The following is a 24,101-nucleotide window of genomic DNA, read 5'->3' as shown; positions in this document are numbered from 1 at the left end:
ATGAAGGCTGCTTTTGAACAAAGGGTTTTGCCCTGTACTGTACATTGGCTAAACTTACTCATAAATATACAATAGTTACCTTCCCAGCACCTCTCTGAAGAACTTAGCAAGCAAGATTTTGCCTCTGCTGAGTGGAGTGAAGAGTTTAGAACCATTATAGTTTTCAAGGCTGATGGCCATATTCTTTTAAGAAAATTGAGAAGCTCCTATGACCGAGCATCAGCGAAGAGTGAGAGATCTGCTTCTTGTTAGAAACTGGCCTTCGCAAGTAGACCTTTGTCTTAAGGAGCCTGATTCATAATTTTTCTTTAGTTCTTTGGCAGAGAAGAAACCAAAGTGTTTTGTGGCAAAATATTCAGGGCTTTTTTTTTTACATGAGACACAAACTTTTGTATAGTGTCTGTGTATATGGTATATTTAACTCTTTGTTTAGTTTCTTTATTTTTTTCCGTTGTAAGTAGCATCCTTAAAGAGCTGTTCTGGTTCTTGGGTTACTGGTGTAGCACACTTCTGCTTTAAGCAAAGACTCAGGAGTGAATTGACCAAACATCTTACTGTGATGACATCATTCAGTGAAGGAATTGCATCATCCATCCTCCTCTTGCTGTTTCCTCTAAGAGTGCAGAAGTGGTACCCACTGTCAGAGCTGTACCTTCACACAGAGCAGGAAAGGGAAGTGTGCCCATGAAATTGGTGACCCAGCCCTGTGCTATGTGGATGAAGGACCGATACAGCAGAGATGGGGAAAAGGGGCAGTCAATCACTTATGCTCAGCTGTGCAGGGATCTTTCATGTATACTTGAGCAAGCATCCCTAAGACAGGAATGCAACTTTCAGTGCCCAAAGGGACACTCCTCTAAAACTTTTCCACACCAAGTAAATACTTCCTCTCCTTCTGTGCAAATTTTAATTTCTTTACCTCTGAAAAGCATTTGGCTTACAGCTGTTTGCTTGTCCAGAAGCCATGTTATCCATTCAGGCAGATCATAGGATAGGTTGGAGGAAAGCCGTGAGCATGAGCTCTCCATTTCATCTAAGAGAACACCTTGCAGCATTGGATCTGGAGCGCTGTACATGAGCTCCCCTGCTGCATCACAGAGAAGGAAACTTGTGGAGATTTATCCCAATATACAATGCTCAGTCAAAATTTGTACAGTTTATATATATTTTTACAGTTTATACTCAGCCTGTGAAAGTGTCAAGCATGCTGGGATCTGTGTGGGTGGCACCTTCTGCACAGAGATCTGAGGTACCTGCGGTCTGTTCTGTTTTAACGCTAGTGAAGGACTGAGCTATCTGGGAATGCCCCTCAGCAGGTGTTCTCACTGGCTTCGGCGCTGGGCCTGGCACCCAAGTGGCATTGGACCACTGTTTGGGAAAAGCAGCAGTCATATCACCTGTGTAACTTGAACGTGGTTTTGAAAGAAAGAAAGAAAAAAAAACAACTCAGATGCCATTGTCATGGCTTGTATTCCTGTAAACATCCCCAGCCTTGCAGTTGTTTACCTGTTCAAGGATTTGGACGTGAAGCTAGAGCACAACCATGAAGTGTTTGTGTGAAGTATGGTGCTTTATCTTTCACTAAAAAGAGAAGCGTTTGGTGCAGACATTGGAGCTGTTGTGTTTACATCCCCAAAAGGGGCTGGGTGAAGGAGATGACGACTGGTGTGTGTTGAAGGCCTTAGACTGTGATTCTTGGTATGAAGAATTGAAATTAAAACTGACCTTGAAGAATGCAGTGGATTTTAACCCATGGAAGAATACTCTGTGCTCTTAGTTAAGCAATATGTACTGCTGTTTTCTCGGGAGGGAGGGAGAGGTTCAACTCAATTTGTGTTTGACTCTGGCTAGCAGCTGTTTAAGGAGCAGAAGAGGTGTCTGTATGTGAAGGCCAAAAATAGTGGAGTTCTCTGCACTGATGTTCCTATGTAGCAAGCATTGGTAACTTGTTCCTGGGCTGCTGAAAGCAGGAGAATTATTGAGAGGGTCAGGGACTTCAGAAGCAGTGGCAGCTAGCAAATTAATTTCCTCAACAATAGGTGAACAGGTCTCACTTGAATATGCGAAGGGTTGGTGCCCTTCCAAAGATACCCATGGCGAAGTGAAACGTGCACCAAACCATCTGACCACTGTAGAGCATTCATTTTTTTGCCAGATCTCATCCTGTTCAGACAGTATCTCTGCTACCCCCTAACGGTATATTAAGCTAAATGCATCTCCAGCCTTCCAATATTATTAACTTCAGACCAGTTTGAGAGAGATCAGAGGAATGTTGGAGCCTGAGGCTTTAGGCTAGCAGCCCCAAAGCCAATGGTGGCCCACATTTCCACAAGCCCTGGGCAGAATTACCAAGTCACAGCACTTCATCTTAAATTGCACTGTGTTCATATGCCTCTGTGTTGCTATAATGTACATATATATTGGATTTTTTTGTAGATAAAACATTTTAGATAAATTTTTAAATGGGCTCCCCCCAAAATATTTTATGCCAGATGTCTAATTTTTTTTACACTCAGGATTAACATGAAGTTGGATGCTCTGTGGGCAGGGAAAAGATAAATTGATGGTACATTGGCTTTAAAAAGGTAACAATGCATGTTTAAAAAAAAACCCAAAACACTGGAGAAAAAACTGCTTGGGAAAAAAAATCCATTCAAATATATTCTATGTTCTGCATAATAAAGACTTTAAAAAATGCTGTGTTGTGATTTTTTTCTTAATGCTAATGAGGCTTTTCCCCTGTTAGAGAGACCAAACCCTCTTACCCTTCCTTCCCAATTCCTCTACCATCACACCCCCCCACCTCCCCCCCCAAAAAAAACCCAATACATGAGTTTCATACTGGAATGGCTGGGTAAAACCATAGCCTGTTTGAGAGCTCAGATAGATCAGTGTCCCTCTCTAGCCTTGGACTCCAGAGCCGGGGAAACCTTGCGTGCGAGATGGATGCTTAGCTGTTTCTTGTCAGTCTCTGGTCCATGGTACAGCAACAGCCCTGATGCACAGTCTAGAGAAGCTGCTTCTGTTGTGGAGAGACAGGTCTGCAGAGGTTACTGCTGTTCCTGATGTGCAGCACTCCTGCGGGTGCCCCCGGTAGCTCTGTCCTAGCCATGTAAAGCTGGCTCCACTCGGAAGTCGGGCTGCTATCAGCTGTCATGCTGCTAATGAGATGTTTGAAAGGGCTTCTTGATCCATCTTGCATGGGATTCTTGACCTCACATCTGTCTTGCAATCTGTGCCTTGTTTTAAACATTTCCTTCCATTCATCTCAGCCCTAAGTTTGCATAAACCAGATGTTGGCATTTGAAAAGGACGTGCCAGTCCTGTTTTCAGCTGTGGATACACAAATGGGCCCAGGTGGTTTGCAGGGTTGTGCTAAGGCTGCTGTAGAAATGTTGGACTTTGTTTTTTCCCTGCTAGGTGTCCCTTTCTGGGGTCTGTGCCAGCACTGGCACTTTTCCTCAGTGGGCTGCAAAACCTCCTTTCAGCGTCTTTCCCTAGTAATTCATTCATATTCATTTCCCTAATAATTTCCTTCACAGGCTGATGAATGCCTGTGGAGATCCTGGAAAAGATGCTCTCTAGACCCCAAGTAAACAGCCACACCATATTTCCAACGGGCTTTAGGGGCTAGAAAAGATGCAGCCGGCGCAGGAGAGAGCAGATCAAAGAATAAAGACTTATTTCGAGTGATGGAAACTTCCTCCCGCAGCTCGGGAACAGCCGGAGCTTTCACTGGGGAGCACAGAGCTCTGTTTCTGCCTGCCACGGGCTGGCCCAGGTGGGGGGTGGCCCCATCCCCGCTCTCCAGCGGAGCGGCCCCCGCTCGGAAAAGGGGAGGGGGGCGGCCTTTGCAGGCGGAATCCGGCTCCTCGCACGAAAGCTTTTCTCCCCGGGAGCGAGGGGGGAGGCTTTGAACCCCCGATGCGGCTGAGCCCCCCTCCCCAGCCCCCGCGGCCCGGCTCCCGCGCCTCCGTCCTCCCCGCCTCATGCGGCCGGGCCGGGCCGGAGCCCGCGGCCGCCCCGCCCCGCCTCGCCGGGAGGGCGCTGCCCCGGCGCTGCGGCGGGGCTCCCCCGGAGGGAAGCGCCCGGTGCCGCGGGGCTTGTGCAAGGCCGGCGCCGCCGAGGCGAGCCGCCGCCCCGGAGCGCAACAAAGAGCCCCGGGCCGGGCCGGGCCGGCGCCGCCGGAGGGGCAGCGCCCCGCGGGCCACCGCCGGGTAGAGGGGGTCGCGGCCGCCCGGGCCATGCAGCTGCCGGGAGGGGAGGAGCGGCCGGCGGCGCCCCGGAGGGGGGCAGCGCTCGGAGGGAGCGGGGGGGAGGCCTGGCAGCGCCGGCAGCCCCCGAGCGGGGCAGGGGCGCGGCGGGGCCGTGCCCGGGGCCGGCTGCCGCGCCGCTCGCCCGGGAGGGGCTTGACCGCGCTTCATGCGAGAAGGAGCCTCTCCCCGGCGAGCGGCGGGGAGCGCCCGTCCGCCCGCCCTCCGGTGCCCGGCGTTGCCTGAAGAGCCGCGGCAGCACCGGGGAGTGAGTCGGCGGGGGGAGGAGAAGAGGGGGAAAAGAAATCAGATTGCCGAAAGGATTAGGAAGGGGGGTGGGGAGGCGAAGCCCTCTCCCCCCCCCCTTCCCGCCTCCCTCGCCGCACACACTTGTGAAGCTTTTCAGAGTTATCCTTCAGCATCAGTGGCACCGGCAGGCGAGCCCGGGGGAGCAGCGACACCGAAACGTGCTCGGCAAACTGCAAGAGAGATCAGAGGGAGCGGAGCAGCCGGGAGTGGCCCGGGCCGGCGGACCCTGCCCCGGCCCCTGTCCGCACCCGCGGGGGACCGCACTTCCCGTCTGCGATATTTTATATATTATTCTTTTTTTTTTTTTTTAAATTTTCCCTGTTCCTCTCGCTTTCTCGAGGAAGGACAGGTTTTGTAGCATTGCGGGCGGGCGTGCTGCCGGGCCGCCTGCCCTGGGCGTGCGAGGTGGGGTGAGAGGGAGGGAGAGATGCCTCTGATTAGAGGGAAAGTCGTGCTCATCCTCGGCTTCGTCTTTCTGACAACTTTCCTGGCTGCGGTGAGAGGGCTGCCCGTGAGGAAACAGCGCAGCAACAGCCCGAAGGAGAGGAGCTCCAAGCTGGCGGAGGTAAGGCAGCCTTTGGGGAAGGATGGAGAGCTGGGAGGGTGCTGGGGCGAGCCCTCCTCAGCCTCCGCACCCTCCCCCGTGCCCAGGAAGGCTGAGGAGGGCAGCCGGCCACCTGGGCGGCCATCGGGGCTCCCTCGGAGGCAGTTGTGCATCTCCGAAGGGAGCAGCATCCAACACGTGTCCCCGCGGCCAGGCCGCCCCGGGGCCCCGGGTGGGAAAGCAGCAGTGGGGAGAAGCAGGGTTTCGTGCCTCCCCTCTTCTGGGCTGTTTCTTCACTCGCTAAGGGGCAGAGCCCTTTCCCGGCCTCCGGGATTTTCGGGTAGCCTCAGGTCTTTGCATTGGACAGAGGCTGCAGGAAAGGGGCTGGTTTAGGTGCTTTGAGATCGGGGCCGAGTGCCGTGACCCAGTGCCCGGGAAGATCCGTTGCCTCCAAGGGGCAGCATCCCTCGTAGGAGAGAGGAGTCCGGCCACAACCCGACCTGCAGTAAAATTAGCAAGGTTGGTGGCTTGCCAGGAACTCCAAAACTCCGCTACTACAAAGATAAGACGTGACGGATTTCAGCCACCATCTCCCCTTCCCGCTGGGACGACCCTGGGGCAGATTCCAGAGTGGTCATGCTCCGTTCTCATCCCAGCAGCCTGCGCCCCATCCAGCGTCGCCCGGGCAGGCGGCCTCGGGAGCCCCCGCAGGCTGGGGGGGGAGGTCCCGGGGCTGCGCCTCTCGCTCCTCTGGGAGCCGGATCCTGGCCAGCACGGGCTTCGGAGCATGGATCGTGGAAGAGGGAACTTCAGCAGGCAGTGAGGGACTGGTCAGACTGGGAACCAGCTGGTGGGACCTGACGGGGATGACAGGAAGGGAACGGGGAAGACACTACCAAGAGGGCAGGGAGAAGGGTTTGAATAAGAAAGAGAGACAACTGGACGGTTGAAACAAGCTGTTTCCATCTTGAAACTGTTCCCTGGAGAAAAAGTGGTTCAGGCAGCAGAGCTGTGTTTAAAAAATATGCTTTTGAAGAATGCTACTGCTAAAAGTGGGCGAAAGGAATAAGTGGGAAAAGTGGCGACAGGAGGAGGTTGAGCAGGACAGGGTAAGAGCAGCTGATCCCTTGCTGGCAATAAACAGCAGTATGGGAAGCAGCAGATTTGATCTGCAGTGTCAGTCAGACTGGCAGAGGAGGTGCTGAGTGATGGGAATATACCTTACTGCTCATTATTGCCAAAACACGGTGCTGATCTGTGGAGGAGTCATGCTGGCAGCTCCTGTCGGATGCACTAAACTCCATTCCAGCATGAAATCCAGGGAACAAGGGTGAAGAAGGAATCTGCCGCATGGAAAGCCTGGCCAACGGGCAAGAGGGAGCACGGGCTGCGTCCAGCCAAGTACCAGCAGTCGAGCCTAGTAATGGTTTTGACTGGAGCATGGACTGAGCAGATGCAAACAGGACTGCTGGGGATGTTACGTGCTGTAGTGCTGGTAATACCATGTTGGTGCTGTACTTTGCTTGTGTAACTTCAAGCATAGATGTAGATGCCGGTCCACTTGCCAGACAAATGCCAGGCAGAGTGTGCTCGGGCTCTGGCTGCAGAGTAGGGGTTTACGCTTGAAATCCAGGGAAGTATTGCAGCCCAGGGCAGGGGGCATAGGATAGGGACAAACTGCATGTTAGGAAGCTGTGCAGGTCACCACCACAGGACCCTGCAGCGCAATCTCAGGCTCCTTTTTATCTGACGTCTAAAACGCATCGGGAAGCGGGAAGAGCTGCTGTCAGTCCCAGTTTGTGAACGGTTGTGAATGGGGAGCGTTGTGTTGCCAGCCAAAGATCACATACGGCACTTACACAGCGCAGCCTCTGTCCCCAGGACCTTTGCTTTTCGCAGAAATACAAACATACAAGAAGTTTATAGGCAAAGGTTTGAGGGTGGAGGTTAGGAGCAAGGAGGAAAATGAAGAATGAATTCCTCTGGGGGTCTGTTGGTGTTCCCGTGCATGCCCTGCATCCCTCAGGGTACTGGCTGCACAGTTCACATGGCAGGGAGAAAGCGTATTAGCATGTGTATTCTAGCTGTGTTTTGGGAGGAAATCCTCTGTTTCTGGTGCATGCGGGGGAGAATTTGGAGTAGTCATGCCTGGCTGTTTGAAATAAAGCGGAGAGCACAAGCACAGCAGTATGGTGGTTAAAAAAAAAAACCCAGAGTGATTTTGGGTCATACGCACAGATGGTTCCTGTTGCAGCGCTGATAGCTCCTGTCTCTATGGCAGCAGGGCAGCCACAGCTGGAGTATTGGTTACACTATGGGTAATGCCCTACAGATGTGGGTAGAATGAAGGAGGCCAGGAGGAGAAAAGCAGAAATGACGGAGCAGAGCAGATAGACAATCAAAACCATTAAACAATTACATAACTTGGACTTGTTTTAATTTAACATCTTTATTTAAAGCAAATATTTTTCCTCGGTTTAGAATTGAATGGGAATTTTTATAATCTGTGCTGACCCTCAGAGTTGCACTTCTATACTAAAATAATTTAGAAAAATTTAAATGATTAAGGTTTTCAGTAAATTTTTGAGTTAGAAAGTCTTGTAATTGCAGGAAGGATGGAGGGAACACATGCTTTAGCTTTGGGCGATAGCCTTATTGGTATGTCCCAAAGTCCTGTGCCTCAGTCAGGTTCCATTACTTCCAGCCATTACCAAAGGAGCAAGCACTTGCAGTTACATTTTCTCAGCTATGATACTGTGCAGAAAAGCTTTGCCTGAGTTACACCGAGCCCAGCATAAGCAACAGATGTAGTGAGAATATTTTCTGTTTCTTCAGTCTATTTGACTGGAAGTTGAAAAGGCAGAATACTTCCTTTCCAAACTGTGACTTAAATCTAACGAGAGAAGACACCTGCTCATTCAGAGGCTTTTTGGTGATGTTTGGGAAGGCAGGTGGGCTCCGAAGCAGCAGGCAGGTGTACAGCAGGGTTTTTAGAAGCGCTTTTGCAGGTTGGATGCATCACACTCATGTGGGCAGAAATGTGGCAGGTCCAAGCGCTGACCCACGCCAGTGGCTCTTCAGATTTGGATAACTGAATACTTGGAAAAGCTTGTGTCCCTTGTGAAGACAAGGGACAGCTCATCACGTTGCTTAATGGTTTGTTTATTTATTAAGTCAGGGGGTTTAAATGCAAAATATGTTTTAATAAACTCACTGGATTTCACAATACTGGCTTTGAGCATTGTTAATAGATGTTTGGATTCTTTCCAACGGATACCAATCAGTTCCAGTGCTCTTCTAGTAAACAGAAAATAGCTAATGTTCTAACACGCTGGAAATGTAAATGTTAGAAGTGATTAGATCTGTGTGAACCGACGCAAGCGCTTCAATAACTGTGCATAGAAATAATAGTACCAGCAGTAATGGTGATGGGGGTGTTGGTAATGAGTGTCCTGGCGGTGACAGGGTGTGGCAGAGCAAGCCAGCAGTGTTTGATGGAGGGTCCAGGCCACCCAGCCGAGCTCCGGTGGGCTTGGTGGGTGCTCCTTCGCAGGAGGGAACCGCTCTGAGAGGGGGCCAAGAGCAATGGCAGCAAGCTCCCGAAGGCACCCCAGGGGTGTTACTGTGGGGTTGGGACAGGGGCAGGGTGAGAATCCAGGCCGGAGCTTGCTGTTGGAGTTCCCCTGGTCTGAGGCTGTGAGCAAAGCAAATACAAGAGATAACGGAGGGCAACAAAAGAAATACCAAGCGTAGCATAAGGGCTGCGGTCGGCTGCAAATCAGTGGGTTTGTACAGCACCTGGTATGACTGGCTCCTGGCCCCTGAGAAATAAGGAAACGAATAACAACAGTATGTTTTGGTTGGTTACATCCAATTACATCAGGTTACATCAGGCAGTGAGAGTAGCGATGGGAAACTACGTTTAAAACTGAAGGTCTACACCAAGATGTTTTGCTTGCTGATTAAAAATCATTGGTAGCAGTTTTGATTTAAATCGACCAGCACTGTGCATAGGGAGTCTGAGTGCAGAGGAGTGCTTAACAATTAAATGTACAGGAGTGACGTGATGCCTGGCTGGAGATACCAGCAAGCAGAGAGTAAAGGAGCTCCAAGACAACATGGCATGGCTGTACTAGATAAAAAGCATTAAAGGAAAATACCAGCTGGGCTTGGGTGGAGTTTGTCAGGAGACTGTAGGTCAGGGTAGCCCTGTCATTTGGGAGCCCTAACATAGCCTAGACACACTGCCTGGGGAGACCACTGGGGTGATGGGCTGGCAGGAGCCCCGGGGGTGGCTCCTGCCTGCCCAGGCACCGAGGTCTGCGAGAGCCTCCCATTTGCCTCCCCCCAGCTCTTGGTCCCTCTTGACTCCCCCAGGGCTGTCTGGCCGGGAAGAGGGTCTCCTTCTCCCCAGAGCCATCTTGCCCTGCTGCAGATCTCCAGCTTGTGTTGTCACCCACGTCTGCCCTGCGTGGGGGCACCTCGCCGTGCTGCAGCCCGCTCGGGAGGGCTCAGGCGGGGTGTGAGTTGGGCGGCCAGATTGGTGCTGGCTGCCTGCACAGCCAGATCCCCACAGCCACTGCAGGCTGTGTCAGTAGCAGAGTCAGTTTGCTTGCGGATGTGCTTTTTACCTTTTCATTTCTTCAGCAATTAAGTGTTCTTGTCCCTGGCTTTGTCCTTGGCGGAGGTCGGATTTGTGGGTACAAAACGTGCACTGAAGCATCCTTCCGCTCTGAAAGGGGCTCTTTGTGCGCAGGGAGGTGCTTCGCCCTTTGTAGCAAATTTCCTTTTGAGAAGTGCCAAATTATCTTAGTCAACACAGTTGAAAACCCTCCCACCCTGGGGCTGAGGCTGGAGGGGAAACAAAGGGGAGCCGGGTGTAGGGAAGCTGCCCAACAAGGGGGCTTCTTCCCTTTTCACTGCACAAATAGGTCTGCTGCGTTCCCATTATTACAATCAAAGGGGTTCCTGTAAAAGGCACATGTAAGGGGAAGAGATTAGGCATAAATCGCTCCACAGGGCATTGCTGGGCCCTCTCTCTGGGTTCCCAAAAGTGTCCGGCTCTTGCAGACCTTCTCCTTAAAGACAGGCAGGCTGGGGGACTCATCCTGCCTCCAACCGTGGTCCCTCCAAGCCCAGAGAGGTGATGGAGGGAGTGTGCTGGGGATTAATTCCTGCTTTCCTCTTGTCAGTGTCTTAAGGGTAGGGAGTGCAAACTAGGGATCTTCTGTTAGTATCAATAAATGTTCTTCCACTCAGAATAATCCCCAAAACAAGATGCCCGGACACTTCCCATAGGGAAGCCTGAGGACAGTCTGAGCTACAGGCACGACAGCAAGGTGGCCCATGCCATCCAGCTCCTCCAAAACCAATGTTGTCAGCCAGAGGCTTGTTTTTTGTATAAAATACCGGAGCTTGTAGCTAAGAAGCAGGGAAGAGATTACAGCTGTGTTTCAGTGTGAAAACATTTTCGTTTCAGACAGAAGCTTGCAAAAGTGCAAGGACTCTTTTTTTTTTTTTCTCCCCCCCCCCTTTTTTTTTTTTGGTAGACCATTTTTGCAGGGAACCTTCATTGGGCTGTCAGATGCTTTTACATGGCCAGCTGTAAAAGTCAGCCTGCATGGTATTGATTCCAAGAAGTTCAGTTTCTGCACGTTCCCTGTGTGTAGGGACTCCTGCGGCTTGTCTGAGAAGCTGTTATGAGATATACTTCATCTCAGTACTTATGAGATGAAGACACCAAAAAGATGGTGACCTACCTGCCTCTGAGTCCCACGTGGCTCTTGGCATGAAGGGCACCAACACCTCCTAGGCTGCAGGTTGGTTTAGTCTCCAGGGGAAGGATACAGCTTCAAAGGGAACAAAATGCAGTAAATTGCTGCCTTCTGGTGGTCCCTGGCACCGCTGGACGGACATGAGGTGGGGAGCCGGTTGCAGATGGCCAGGAAGCACCTGTGCATGCAGGGAAGAGATGGTGAGGCGTGGGTTTATCTTGGATTAGGAGCTGTTGGTTGGCCCAGTCTGCTGGGGCCTTATCTAGCACGCAGGACTTGGGGTGCAAGGCAGGCCTGGGAACGTGTCCCCAGCCAAGGGAGCCTCCATTACGTAGGGTGCAGTGGGAGGCTGGCCCATGGCATGGGTACGGTGCCCTTCAGGTGAGCTGCCCTCCATCCCAGCCCCAGCAGCCTGAGCCCGGGGGCAAGCAAGCCAGCCCTGGCTCTTTCCTGGCAGCTAAGCCCCGATGCACTCGCCGGGTGAGGGGACAGTATTTGTGGGATGGCTGGGAGGTGCTGCAGAATGTGCCCCACTAGTGGAGGGTCAGCACCTCTTCGCCTCCCTGGGATGTCCTCTCTTCCCCACCGCTTCAGCACTCCCTCCTGCTGCCCTCCCTGCCCTCCCCTTCCTCTGCAGCCGCTCCCGCAGCAGCCAAAATCCCGGGGGAGGCCAGCTGTGCTGTGCCATGCAGCACCTCCAGCAAGACAAGGTGTTGTACAGATGTCTTCATGTCCGCTGTTCCCCCCCACCCCTTCCCCTCCGGGGACACTGCGGTTGTATTACATGATTAACCTGGCTGCTCCTTAAAAATCAAAGATCCCCCTAGGGGAGCATCCGCAGGGTAGTCCCCCTCGTGCCTCCGGTGGAGGAGATGCGGCGTTGCCCAGAGATGCTGTGGGCATCTCAGGGTCAGCTTGGCTTTCCCTGCACCCGGGATTACAGCTCGGCTATTGCGCATCTGTGCCCACCCTGGGGACCGGTCCTGGGGTTACAGCTGAGGTCCCACTGGGAAGTGACTGGCCAAAGGGAAGAGGAGGGGTGAACTGGGAGCTAAGATGCTGGGGAAGTGGGGCTCCCCGTTTGGATGTGCCCTAGCTTTCCTCTGACTTTGGACTTGCCTCTGCAGCCCTGCAAGCCTCAGGCTCCCATCTGGTGGGGGAAAAAAAAAGTAATTATTTTTTGGTGAGGCACTTAGAAGTAGCAGGGACTGTCCTGGAAAAGCTTATGAACAAGTGAGTTATGAATGACACAGACTGGAGCCGGAGAGGAAGGTTGCCCTACCCCAAGACCCTTTCTCCATGCCACGCTGAAGTGCGGGAGTCATTAAATCCTACCACTGGGCTGGGGAGGGGAACCGAGCTTGCCCCCGGGCTGGGGAGCTGCAGCCAAGCACCTGGGGCAGGGGCTGCTGGCTGTGAGTCACCCCAGCTTTGCCCCTTTGGGAAGCCGAGATGCAGCATCCCTGCCTGGACCCCTTCCCGTGCAGGGCATGGAGATGCTCCGAGTCCAGCTCAGGTGCCCATTTTGTCTGTTGTTGAAGGGATCCCTGATGGATTTGCATCTGTTTGGTCGGCTGCCTTCCCTGCCCTGCTGCCTGCATGGCGGGGGCAGCCTGTGCATGCTGCATGGGACAAGCGGAGCAGGTGCCCCCTGTGCTCCCGCCTGCCCTGTGTCCCCCCACACTGCAACCTCTTCTAGCAGGCTGGGGCGATGGGGAGGCTGGCATTGGTCTGGTCCCTCTGGTTTCTGCACTTGCTTTGCCATATTTGGGGTTTTTTTTTTCCTTTTGCAGTTTTGCCTGGGCTGCGGCAGGGAAGGAAGCAGCAGCTGGAGCAGTCGGAGGGTTACGGTGTGCAGGCTAACAAATGTGGATCATTAGCTGGAACAAGTTAATGGTTACTGAAGCACATGGGGTTTAGAGCTGGAACAAGTTAACAGCAACTCGGATGAATTAAGAGCTTATGCATATTACAGCTCAACTATGTTAACAGAAAACATGTGCCCTAGCAGGAGCATTTGCCAGAGAGCACCAGAGGGTATGGATGTGTGTCTGTTCACTTCTCTGGGGGACCTCTCTGTGCAGTCCCTGTGGGGGCCCTGCTCCCGTACCCACTGCTGTGCTCTATCGGAGCAGCTCCTAGCTGGCCTGGCTGCAGCAGAGCTCTCAGGGGTACCTTCCTCCTCGGGTAAGGGTGCCTTGCCACCAGCTGGGCTCCTTGCAGCAGGCACCACCTGTCAAGGGTCGGCCCTTGGACCTATGCACTTGGGCAGAGTCTCCAGTGTGAGGACAGCCCCAGCTGCTTTGCTGGGATATGTCAGTGGTGTTAACCAGACGCCCCAGCTTCTCCACTGCAAGGCCTGTGTGGTTCATCCGTATGGGAGACAGGGCAGTCCCTCCTAGGGGGCAGGTGGGGGGGAGAAACTGAGCTGTGGTGGGCCTTCCTGAGAGCCTTCTCCAAGTACAACATGGGAGACCTGCATCTATTCCTGGCCTTGCCACAGGCTACCTGAGAGACCTGGGGCAGGTCATTTTTTTTGTCTGCAAAATGGGGGGTTTACAGCATTTGTCTCAGCGTTAAAGAGGGAGAAGATATTTATGGTAGAGAAGCACCTGTGTGTAACACTGAGGAGGGCAACAGCCAGGTATGGTGAGAGGTGAAAAGCCACCAGGCTCCTACTTGTCCTCCTTGTGTCACAAGTGATTTGGGGAGTTGGCTGAGGATGCCATGGGCAAGTGACTCATCAGCACACCCGCAGGAGAGCCAGCTGCAGTGAGAGGGGCTAGGCTGTGCCGATGGGGACACGTGGTGAGGAGCACTGACAGCAGCCTGGCCAACCGCCCCGTTTTCAGTCTTGCACAAAGTCAACTATGCTGGGCCCTTGCTCCTCACGATGCTGCGTGCTGCTGCTTCTCCATGCTGTGGTGTCTTCTGCTCCAGGGCTGGCTCTGTCTTGCGGTAACCGAGTCACCAACCTTGGAAAGAGTTTTGAGATTACAGTTGTCGCAATTGTGAGACATGAAAATAAATGAGACATGAGGAAGCCTTTGATGCTGCCTCCTCCAGCTCCCTACTCAAGACAGTTGGGATGAAGCTAGTTAGAAAAGAGAGTGATTCCGTATGATCTAAAGTATTTTGATAACTGCGTGAAAATTATAATCATGAGGGCATAATAATTATCTGCACAGCCCACAGTTTGTTGCTGGCTCCTGCTGGTCTGTCATAAACAGGATCTGTCCACACAAGTGTGATAACCGAGTGCCTTGTCTGTTCCATGAGCACTTGCAGAGCTCTCCCAAAACATAAAGGGAGATGCTTGTGTCTTTATTTAAAAAACAAAAACAAAAACAGCACTCAAGTGCGAGTTGATGCTGAGGTGGACCAGTGAGTAGAGCAGTTGAGAGATCATGGTCCTGCTCTTTACTTGTGCCACAGCCCCTTTGCGGGCAGGAGTGTAACCCAGGGCAGAAGAAGAGGGAGGGAGCTGGAGGTATCCACTGCCTTAAATTACCTCTGCCAGAGCTCACTTGTCAAAACCCTGAGTGATGGCTTCTGCTAAACCACCTGCCTATAAGTCTAAAGGTGTTGTGTCTGATCATTGGGATTGTGGCTTGGAAGGTCTTACAGACAGTAACAGGGACTGGATGGCATCTTTGCCTTCCCTGTTTTCTTGTAGGTACCCACCGAGCTCTTGGCACCTCTAGAAGCACGCTGTGCTTTGGCACAGTTCTGGGAAATCTGTTAAGTGGGTGATGAGCTGATGGGTAGCAGATGTCACTTGCCTGATGTGCATCCAGTGGATTTTCCATCTGGCTGAAAGACTGTGCCGCTGGATGGGTTATGTGCTGGTGGATGGGTTATGAGCCGGGAGGATCAAACTACAGCCCTCGGCAGGCTCAAGCGGTCTCAGCCGGCTGGGCTAAAAAAGCCCTTTCTTTGAACAGTGTCTGTGGTGGGGTCATCAAGGAGAGAGCATGCCCAGCACTATGGGAGGGAGGCAGCGTGGCATGCTGCATTTGTTCCTGTTGATTACCTTGCTGTTCAACCTTCCTTTATTTTAAAGAGACTTAACAGTGTTACTTGTTAGCACCGGAAAAACCTCCCCTTTCTCCCACTCCCACCAGCAAAAACTGTCCTGAGCCTTTCTGCAAACTACAGCCCCAGAGCTGCCCCCAGACAGGCTGGGCTTCCTTCTGAAGCAACCAACCAGCATCCCTCTGCTTCCATAGCTCTATAATAAAACCCTGCTCTGGAGTTGTTCCTGTCTGGTTTCAGTCCAAAGATAAATTTTCTTTGAAAGCTTTCTCCTGATCTTTGCAGCTTATTTAGGTGAATATGGAAGGAAAAGTTTTATGGTTAAAAAAAAAAAAAGAAAAGAAAAAAGAAAAAAGTTCTGATGTCTATTTTGTACTTGGATAATTCATAAGTGGGCAAGTTTGCAACAAACTGCAGGACAGATTTTAAAATAATGTTGGAGAGAGCTTGGGGGAAAGAGTAAGAAGACACTTGTGTAGACTCAGCTCTATTCAGGAAAAGATCAATAGTTCTTCTGGTGGGTTCTTGTTTCAGTACAGTGTGGTAAAACTGTTCAAAGGAAACCTAACACAAGCAGTAATGATTAAGCAACAAAAACCCCCATTCCTTATAATTATAGCCCAGTGTGATACCAGCCGTTAGCAAATACGTCATTTTCTTCACTTCAGTGTTAACAAGCCCAAAGCACAGGCCAAACCTTGCCTCTGATCTGACTCCTGTGTGCACAGGTTTCTTTGGTTCAAGCTGAACGAGTTTATGCACTCAGTCATCGGCTTGGGATAGGTGTGGGTGGAAGCTGCATCCTCTGAGCTTGTCCTATGCCTGGGACTCAGTTGCTCTGTGCCGCTGATGCACAGGCTCCAGCAGTGCTTCGCTCCCCAGGGAGTTATCTCAAGTGTACTTCGCTTGGGTTTAACCCTGTGATGAAGAGCAGCTCTGCTCAGCAATGTATGTAGTTACAAAGAGCGCTGCTGGTGGGTTCACTGGCAACTTGCAGTGCCTATGGAGATGCTGAGGAACGTGCTGGAGGGACAAGCACCTGTAGTTGTGGTGGCAGCATAGTGGTGTCCCTGGTTGCCAAAGGGCAGTACAGCACAGGGACTAGTCTGTTGATATTTTCAGGTTTTAAACTGCTGTAAGATCTGAGATGTCACCTGTCTAATCATTTTTATGTAAGAGCTGCAGCACGTGAACGTTAGTCATTTGCTTTCTTAACCCAGGTTTAGTTCAGAGTCTTAGAGAAGTTTATAGCAAAATCGCAGATTTTAAGACCAGAAGAAATCATTAGATCCTTGAATTTCTTCCCTAGCACAGATGCGGTACGTATGTGTTGAGCCCAGTGACATGGGTTTGACTGTCTCTGCAAGAGATATTGCCACTTTCCTTGTTAGCTTGTTCCTGTGGTTAATCACCTACGGCGTTAAAAGCACAATCCTTATTTCTCAGTTGAATTTGTCTGGCTTTGACTCAGACACGTTGGTTCCTATTATGTGTTTCTGTTCTGGATTAGAGAGTTTCTGGTGCTTGATGGATTATTGCCTTAAAGAACTGGGAAATCAAGTCATTGCTTTCTCTTTTTAACATGACAAACAAATTGAATTGTACAAGTCTTTCACTGCAAAAGTCTTTCCATCCCTTGAAATGGTTTTGCAGCTGCTCTCTTCACCATCTTCAGATTTCCAAGCAATTTTAATAGAGAGGTATGGACTAGAAATGGGAAAATATCAGCCTTTAGTCTCTAGAGAAATTATGTGTGGCCTTTCCCCACACCTTTTCCATACACCCTGTTGACCGTGTTATGTACAAAGTAGGCACGACACTGGGGTGAATTGCTGACTAGTTCCTTCCACTTCCTAACATCTTTGCTGAGCTTGTGCCCCAAGGTGGTCAGTCCTATGTGCGGGAGAGCCTGGACTGTGTGGGAAGGGCTCCTGGGCTGGGAGGGAGGCGGATGTGATCCTGCTTACGGCCTTCAGTCTAAACATGGTCTTCACAAATGGAAAGTGCATGCTCTTTCCCGAGTGCTGCCCTGGAGTTTCTCTCGGGTTCCTGCCCTGGAAACCCTTATTCTCAGCCAGGCAGGATATCCCAAGTGTATGCAGGAGGAGCTGTGGCAATTCCCCCTTCGGCTTTTTCCTTTGCTTGGTGCTGGCTGGTCGCAGGAGAAGGCTGGAGCTCGGCTGCAAGATATTGATGGCTTCCCGGCACTGCGCGCTCTGCTTCTGCAGTGTGGTGGCAAGCGTCCATCCCCGGCGGCCGAAGGAGAAGGAAGCTGCTGACAACCAGCTCTGCGACAATTTGCAGCCTTTGTCCTGCGCTCTGTGAAGAGCGGGGGAGTAGAGTTTTTACTCTGGACAGGCCAGCTCTTCCCTTAGCTGATGTACTGCAGTGGCTTAGCTCCAGGCTTGATGGCTTTATCCAGCTGTTCCCTAGGCAGGGCAGAGGAGAGGGTGCATGTCACGCAGCAGGAGTGTGATCCTCGAGGGCAGCTGCCTGCGTGGCTGGCAGGAGCCCCTTGGTGACATGGAGAAGACACATCTGTCTGTCAGGATCATGGTGCCATGGATGCTCTGACCCGGAGGGAGCACTGGGCCTCATAGGACCTCGCTAAAATCCATGGCTTGATTGGCTGGGGCAGGGCACTGAGCAGGACCTTGCTCAGGAGGGATGTCTTCTGATGCAGGGACAAATTTTAACCCAGCGAAGCCTTGGAGCAATGCAGATGTTAGCAGGAGGGAAGGGTTGGGTGGTACGGTGCAGTGACCATCGTTGAAGGACTCTGGGCCATCCAGGGCAGACAGCCCCAGGGTCTTTGTGCCTCCAAAGGATTTGGGAGATGAGGGAGCTCTGTTCGCCCTGCGACACTCTCACAGCCAGTTCCCCTGGGGCAGTTTTATATTTTCCCTGTGGGAACAGTACTCTGAATTTCTTGAGCTTGTTTGGGCGTAAAATCTGAATTAGGCACTGAGTGTAAGTTTGGAGACTTGGAGTCTGTTCCTGGCTCGCTTGCTCTGATGTCCTTGGGTGAGCTCGGATCTTGTTGCCAGAGGAGACCTGGCTTTCCACGTGTATTAAATTTGGGTTGTCTGTGAAATGAGCTTACCGAGCCCCAATAAGCTCATTGCAAATTAGGCAGGAGCGCCAGCCTCGCAGGGCTGTTGGCAGCCCCTTGTGCAGGGGTTGCGTTGGGCACGCGCAGCTGGCAGCAAACCCAGCACCGGCGGGTGGTGTAGTGTGGCCAGCACTGGGACATGGCCAGGTTTGCTTGCTTGGCCCCGCTTGCTGTTTCTGCTCTGCCTGGGCTCCTCCTTGCTCCCTGCCAGGGAGTCCCTGGGCACAAGAGGAGACCTGGCGAGGGGCTGAGGCACTGGGAGACAGGCTGGGGCAGAGCCAGGCATCCTTCCCATGGGTCCTTCCCAAAACCGTTGTAGTTTTGGACGGAGGCGGAGGGAGCTGGGAGAGGAAGGTGCAGTCAGAGGGGTCTGTCTGTGCCCACGTTCACTGCCAGCAGTGCCACAGGAGCCCTCCCGGCCAGGGAGAGAGGTGAGCCCCAAACGCTCTTGCCAGGCAGCATAGGCTCCCTCCTCCCCACAGCCCTCTCTCCTCTGGGCCCATCTGGTGAAGTCTGTCACCGGCCCCTCCCTGCATCCAGCCCGCTCTGGGCAGCAGCCAAGGGACCAGCAGCGTCCCTGCTGCTCTTTTCCCTCCCCCAGGGACAGGGGGGTCACGGGCTTTGATGTGCGGGCACAGGGCTGGGGACAGGCTGTGTGCGCTCATGAGAGCCTGGCCAGGCTCCAGCTGCCTTTGAAGTGCTCCAGTGATCAGGATGAAAGGGAGGGGAGTCCTTCTCCAAACCATCTGGCTCTAATTGCAGGTAGAAATGCCTCTCTGCGTCCCCCCGTGGGGAGGGGGCACACCGCTCTCTTCGTTAATCCTGTGGCTCTTGACTGGGCTGGCGCGAAGGGTGAGAGCTTGGGAACAAAAGGGGGTTTCATCTGGGCAGCCAGAAATAGCCAGCCGCTGGTGGAGATGCTGGGGGTTCGGGCACCTCTGCTCCCAGCCTTGAGCTGCGGGGCCCCGCAGACCTTCCTGGGGCAGCTCGTGCTGCGGGGGGGCTTTGCCAGTTGTTCCCATCTCCGGTTTCTCGAGCGCACTGGAGCCTGCTGGCCCTTTGACTCATGCTCTTTCATGCCAGCGTGCGCCGAGCGCGGCGACGAGGAACGTGGGAACTTGGCACAAGCCTGGCCGTTTGGCAGGGTTCGCTGGCCGCCTCCCGGCGCCCCGGCCAGCCGGTGCTGCTGCCCCTGCGAGGCTCCCTGCCCACTCCCTGCCCACTCCCCTTGTGCCTCCTGGGCAGGGCTGGCCCTGAAGTGCCACGTGCCACCGGTAGCAGCGGTTAGAGCCATTGGCAGCACTGGCAAGTAAGTTTTGGTGTCCTATTCCCCTGGGCATCTTCCTTTTCCCAAGGAGATAAAGGTAGCTGGGTTATATCTAGCAGCAGTTTCTTTCCCTCCTTGTGGTAGCCTTTGGGCAGCATCTGAAATCTCAGTTAAACCTGTGTTGCTTGAAGTCGTCTGCCCTACTACTGACACCACAGAACAATTTATTTAGGTGAGGTTTTCCCCCTTGTCATAAAGCCCTTGTTATAAACTTCTTATATAAATATATAAAATTATTAAACATGAGCTCTGGTAAATCTGTGACCAGAAGCAGCCCTTGCCGTTACCCATCTCCAGGGACCAAGCGATGGCCAAAAAGGGAGAGCGAGAAGCAGAAAGCCAGGCGAGATGGGAAATGGGACAGCAGAGGGGTGCAGAGAGGGTGGTTGCAGGGATAGGAAGCGCCAGCCTGAGTAGACCTGTAGGTTGTTCAGGTGCAGTGGGGCCGAGCCCTGGCACAGCACAGGCCACTGGCTATTAACTTGATTAATTAACATGTTAATTGCCGCCCTGATGCTGCAATAAGATGCGATGGAGGAACCGTTTGGTGCAGGAGACCAGACCCGCCTTTGCTGGGCAGCGGTTTGCTCCCTGCACAGCCACCCTCGGGAGATGTCCTCACCGCCTCTTTCCCTCTCCAGGTCTCTGCCTCGTCCGACCCCCGTTCGGCGGGGGACAAGGAGCTGCCGCCATCAGGCAAGGCGCGGGGGCTGCGGCGGAGCGGGCAGGCTGGCCCGCGGCGGCACAGGCGCCGTGGGGTGGCTCAGCAGGCTGCCAGGAGCCCGGCAGTGCCCCAGCCCAGCAGCGCTGGCCGGGAGGAGAGCCTGCCCTTCGTGCTGGACCTGCAAAGCTTGCCGGGGCTGGCCAACGTGGACCTGAGTGCCCAAAACCCCAACATCCAGGTGGGGAGCCGGTCTGGGCGGGCTGCAGGGGGATGTGGGCGAGCACTGCACGTGCTCCCCAGCCTCATTTGGTTCCCTGAGAGGAAAGATCTCATGAGCGGGGTCCATGTGGCCACTGCCGTCTGTCTTCTTGGTAACTACCAGATGCAAATAGCTGGCACAGACAAGCTCCTTGCCAGAGGAATTTGCTCATGGCCTTTTCCCTGCCCCCCCACAGCCCCCTCTCCATAGAGCAGGAGCAAATGCTCCTGCGGGGGTGACCTGCCAATTTCTGAGGGTGGTATTGGTCCCTGTGGGTGACCACCAGCCCCCCTGCACCTCCCACTCTGCCCCTGCTCAGTCCCTCCAGATGAGGTGAGACCTCTTACACTCATCACATGGTTCTGTAGCCCAAAGCATCTCTGGCCTCTCAGGCTGGGAACCAGGGCATGGACCGGTAGGTCTGTCCCAGGGCTGTGCCCCAGCTCAGTGCCCTGCCTCATATCTGGCCTCCAGGTGACCATCGAAGTGGTGGATGATCCTCAGGCCGAGATGGAGATGGACTTGTTGAAGGAGACAAGCAATGACTGGTCCGTGATGTCCTCTGAGTGGTTGTCCCACAAGGACCTCTTCTGGCCCCTCTTCTGGGAATACACCGACCCCGCTGAGGAGGAGGAGGAGGAGGAGGAGGAGGAGGAAGAGGAGGAAGAGGATGACAACCTGGATGTAGGGGACAGGGAGGAGGAAGAGGAGGAGGAGGAGCAAGATTACACAGCAGAGTATGAGGAGGAAGAGTCCATGCTCAGTGGAGTGGGAGGTGACTGGGACCAGCTGTGGCCCGGGCAGAAGAACTGGATCTTTAAGGAAAAATATAATTACGGTGAGTCCTCCTGGGCGTGCGCAGCTGCCCTGCAGACCAGCACTGCCCTCCCCTGCACTGCCTGACCCGCAGCCCTGTCTCACTGCAGGGGGAGCAGCCTTGCACTGGGGATCACAGCACGCTGGTGCTCAGCTCCTACTTAAAAAATAAGCAAGCATGCCGAGGAGCAAGACCAGCATCCAGCTAGGGCTGCCAGCAGTCAGACACGCCAGCGTCCCAGCAGGAATTGCCATTGCATGTAATCAGAGTGGAGCGTGGACTCTAGCAAAGGCATGCTCAGATGAGAAATAGGGTGTAAATGTTTAATGGCAAGTGCTGCTGCCATCGACTCAGGTCCCTGTGGTGACACCAGTGCCAGAGGCCTTTGCCGCAGACCTGGGCACCCCCCAGGAGAGGAGCTGCAGAGGGCTAGATGGCAGGTGCTGGTGGGCAGACAGGCCAGGGCACCACAGGAGCTCCCTCCTGCAGCTTCCTAGCCATGAGCCCAAAACCAGTCATCCTTTGCTAACAAGTGATGCGTCAGCATCATGGCCAGTGCATCGGGCAGGTTCAGTGAGGACGGGGGTGGGCAGCGATGACTGTCTGGGTTGGTACAACCATAAGCAAAGCTGTGAGAATGAGAACCTTTGCTCAGGGGCTGCTTCCCTGGGGTTGCCAGTGAGGACAGGGTTGGCCCTTGGCATCATGTGGATGGGCACCTCCATGTGCCCCGGGCAGCACTGGCCCTGCATCCGTGTAAAGGACATCCCAGGGACAGGGCAGAGCTGAGGGAGGTCCCAGGTGGCTGCTGGCTCCCCTCCTGCTGAGGCTTTGCTGAGGTCCACCACTCTCTGCCTCTCCCCTGCTGTGCACAGACTACGAAGATGAGGAGGAATGGAGCCTGTGGTCCCCTTGCAGCATCAGCTGTGGCAGTGGCAACCAGAAGAGGACCCGGTCCTGTGGCTACGCCTGCACAGCGACGGAGTCAAGGACCTGCGACCTGCCGCGCTGCCCTGGTGAGCCCTCGGCCATACCAGTGCTTGGGCACTGTCCGACCCTGATGTGGGCTGGTCCCCCACCACTGCAGGCTGGGCATTGCTCATGCTTCAAGAATTAGTTATGTTTAATGTGATCTGGGCTAATGACCACGGGGGTCTGTTTCCATAAAGAAGCTCTATTGGGGCTTCATGGCTCCCCAGGCAGTTACGTGGTGCCCAAGGGTGGTAGAGCTGGCATCCAGCTCAGTGTGTGACTCTTTGTACCCCTCTCACACTGGGAGCTTGAAATCCTCTCCTGAGGCATATTGAGAGCCGGCTCCATCCACTGGGATTTGCATAACCCACAGCCTTGGGTGGGTCTGTCCTGCGTGTTTTGCTGCTGGCCCTTCCTTCCAGGCACAGGGCTGTGTTGTCAAAGCAGTGGCAGGAGAGGGGGTGGAAGGTGGATGGTGTCTGGTGCCCTTACAGAGGAAAAAAAACCACCACTCCTCCTGGAGTTCAACCTGGCTCTTTGGTTTTTTTTTTTTTTCCCCTCTCAAGGAGCAGAGGGGGAAATGGTCTTCCCCACAGAGGAGATGCCTTTCAAAAGCGACAACGCCACAGAGCTGTTCAACTCAGGTCAGCCTCTGCCTCTGCCTTGCACTGGGGGCTTCAGTGCCAGACCCCACAGGGGGTGTAGCTGGCTGGTGGGGAGGGCTCTGCCAAGGGCTCCCGTGTCTGGTGTCCACACCGAAGTCACCCAAACCACTGCCACATGCAGGCTTTGGCAGTCATGCTGGGAAACTCAGTTCCTCCCACAGCCCTGGTACAACATGGTCCTACTTTACAGTGCAGTGGCTGAGGCCAGCCTACCGCGTGCCCTCTCCCATGGGGGGGTGCTGCCAGCCCAGCCCCTGTAGTGATGGGTGCCCCGGGCAGAGCCCCTGCAAGGGGCAGCTCTGCCCCAGCACGAAACCCCTTCCCTCTGTCACTGCTTCAGGGATGGAGCCTGGCTCCAGCTCGTCCCAGGAGCCTGGCTGCTCCTGCCTGGCGGTTGCAGGTTCCGCTGGTGGTGCTGGCGAGGCCGCGGGCAAAAGGCAGCTGGGTAAAGGGGTGCGGGCTGCGCGTGCCCTCACCCTTTCGGTGCCCTCCCCCCCAGAGGTGGACAGCTGTGAGAAGTGGCTGAACTGCAAGAGCGATTTCCTCACCAAGTACCTGAGCAAGGTGCTGACAGACCTGCCCAGCTGCCCCTGCTCCTACCCACTGGAAGCCGTCTACAGTGCTGTCAACCTGCGGGATGAGCAGCAGGGCAAGAGCTTCCGATGGCGGGACGCCAGTGGCCCCAAGGAGCGCCTGGACATCTACAAGCCGACGGCACGCTTTTGCCTGCGCTCCATGCTCTCCCTCGACAGCACCACCCTGGCTGCCCAGCACTGCTGCTACGACGAGCACACCCACCTCATCACCCGCGGCAAGGGGGCTGGCGTCCCCAACCTCATCAGCACTGAGTTCTCCCCGGAGCTGCACTACAAGGTGGACATGCTGCCCTGGATCCTCTGCAAGGGCGACTGGAGCCGCTACCATGCTGTCCGGCCCCCCAACAATGGGCGACAGTGTGCTGACAACCCCGCCGAGGAGGAGTACCTCTCCCAGCTGCAGGAGGCCAAGGAGTACTAGCCGCAGCCATGCTCAGAGGAGCCACGGCCACTGCCGGCTCCCACCCCGGTCCAGCCTGGCAAAGCCCCGGCCCTACTCATGGGCTCCTTGCTGGCGCCGGGCAGAGCGGGTAGGATGTGCCGTCCATCTCGTCCCCTCAGAGGGGCACCTCAGCCCCCCCCAGATTTCCGAGGGCACTGGAGGTTATTGCAGTGTGATCCCTGCGGTGCCAACCGGGGCGGTCCCACACCCCGGGGTGCCTGGGCTGGCACGCGGGGAGCTGCAGGGGATGGGAAGCATAAAGGGAATGGGGAGCTGCTCCCGTCTGCTTTTATTCTCTACAATCTTTCAATGCAACCTGAAAGCTGAGTGTC

General features: G+C 54.1%; 1 protein-coding gene across 1 annotated transcript; it reads left to right on the top strand.

The window, feature by feature from the left end:
* Nucleotides 1-4,989: 4,989 nt before the first annotated feature.
* On the top strand, nucleotides 4,990-24,101 carry ISM2 (isthmin 2). The gene is made up of 6 exons (XM_050898068.1): nucleotides 4,990-5,127; nucleotides 19,996-20,256; nucleotides 20,752-21,115; nucleotides 21,970-22,110; nucleotides 22,633-22,710; nucleotides 23,231-24,101. Exons 1-6 carry the CDS (start codon nucleotides 4,990-4,992, stop codon nucleotides 23,746-23,748), a joined length of 1,500 nt encoding a protein of 499 aa, XP_050754025.1. The 3' UTR covers nucleotides 23,749-24,101.

This window comes from Gymnogyps californianus, chromosome 5, assembly GCF_018139145.2.
Source record: "Gymnogyps californianus isolate 813 chromosome 5, ASM1813914v2, whole genome shotgun sequence".
NCBI classification, from domain to species: Eukaryota; Metazoa; Chordata; class Aves; order Accipitriformes; family Cathartidae; genus Gymnogyps; species Gymnogyps californianus.
This window is presented reverse-complemented; position numbering and strand designations above follow the sequence as displayed.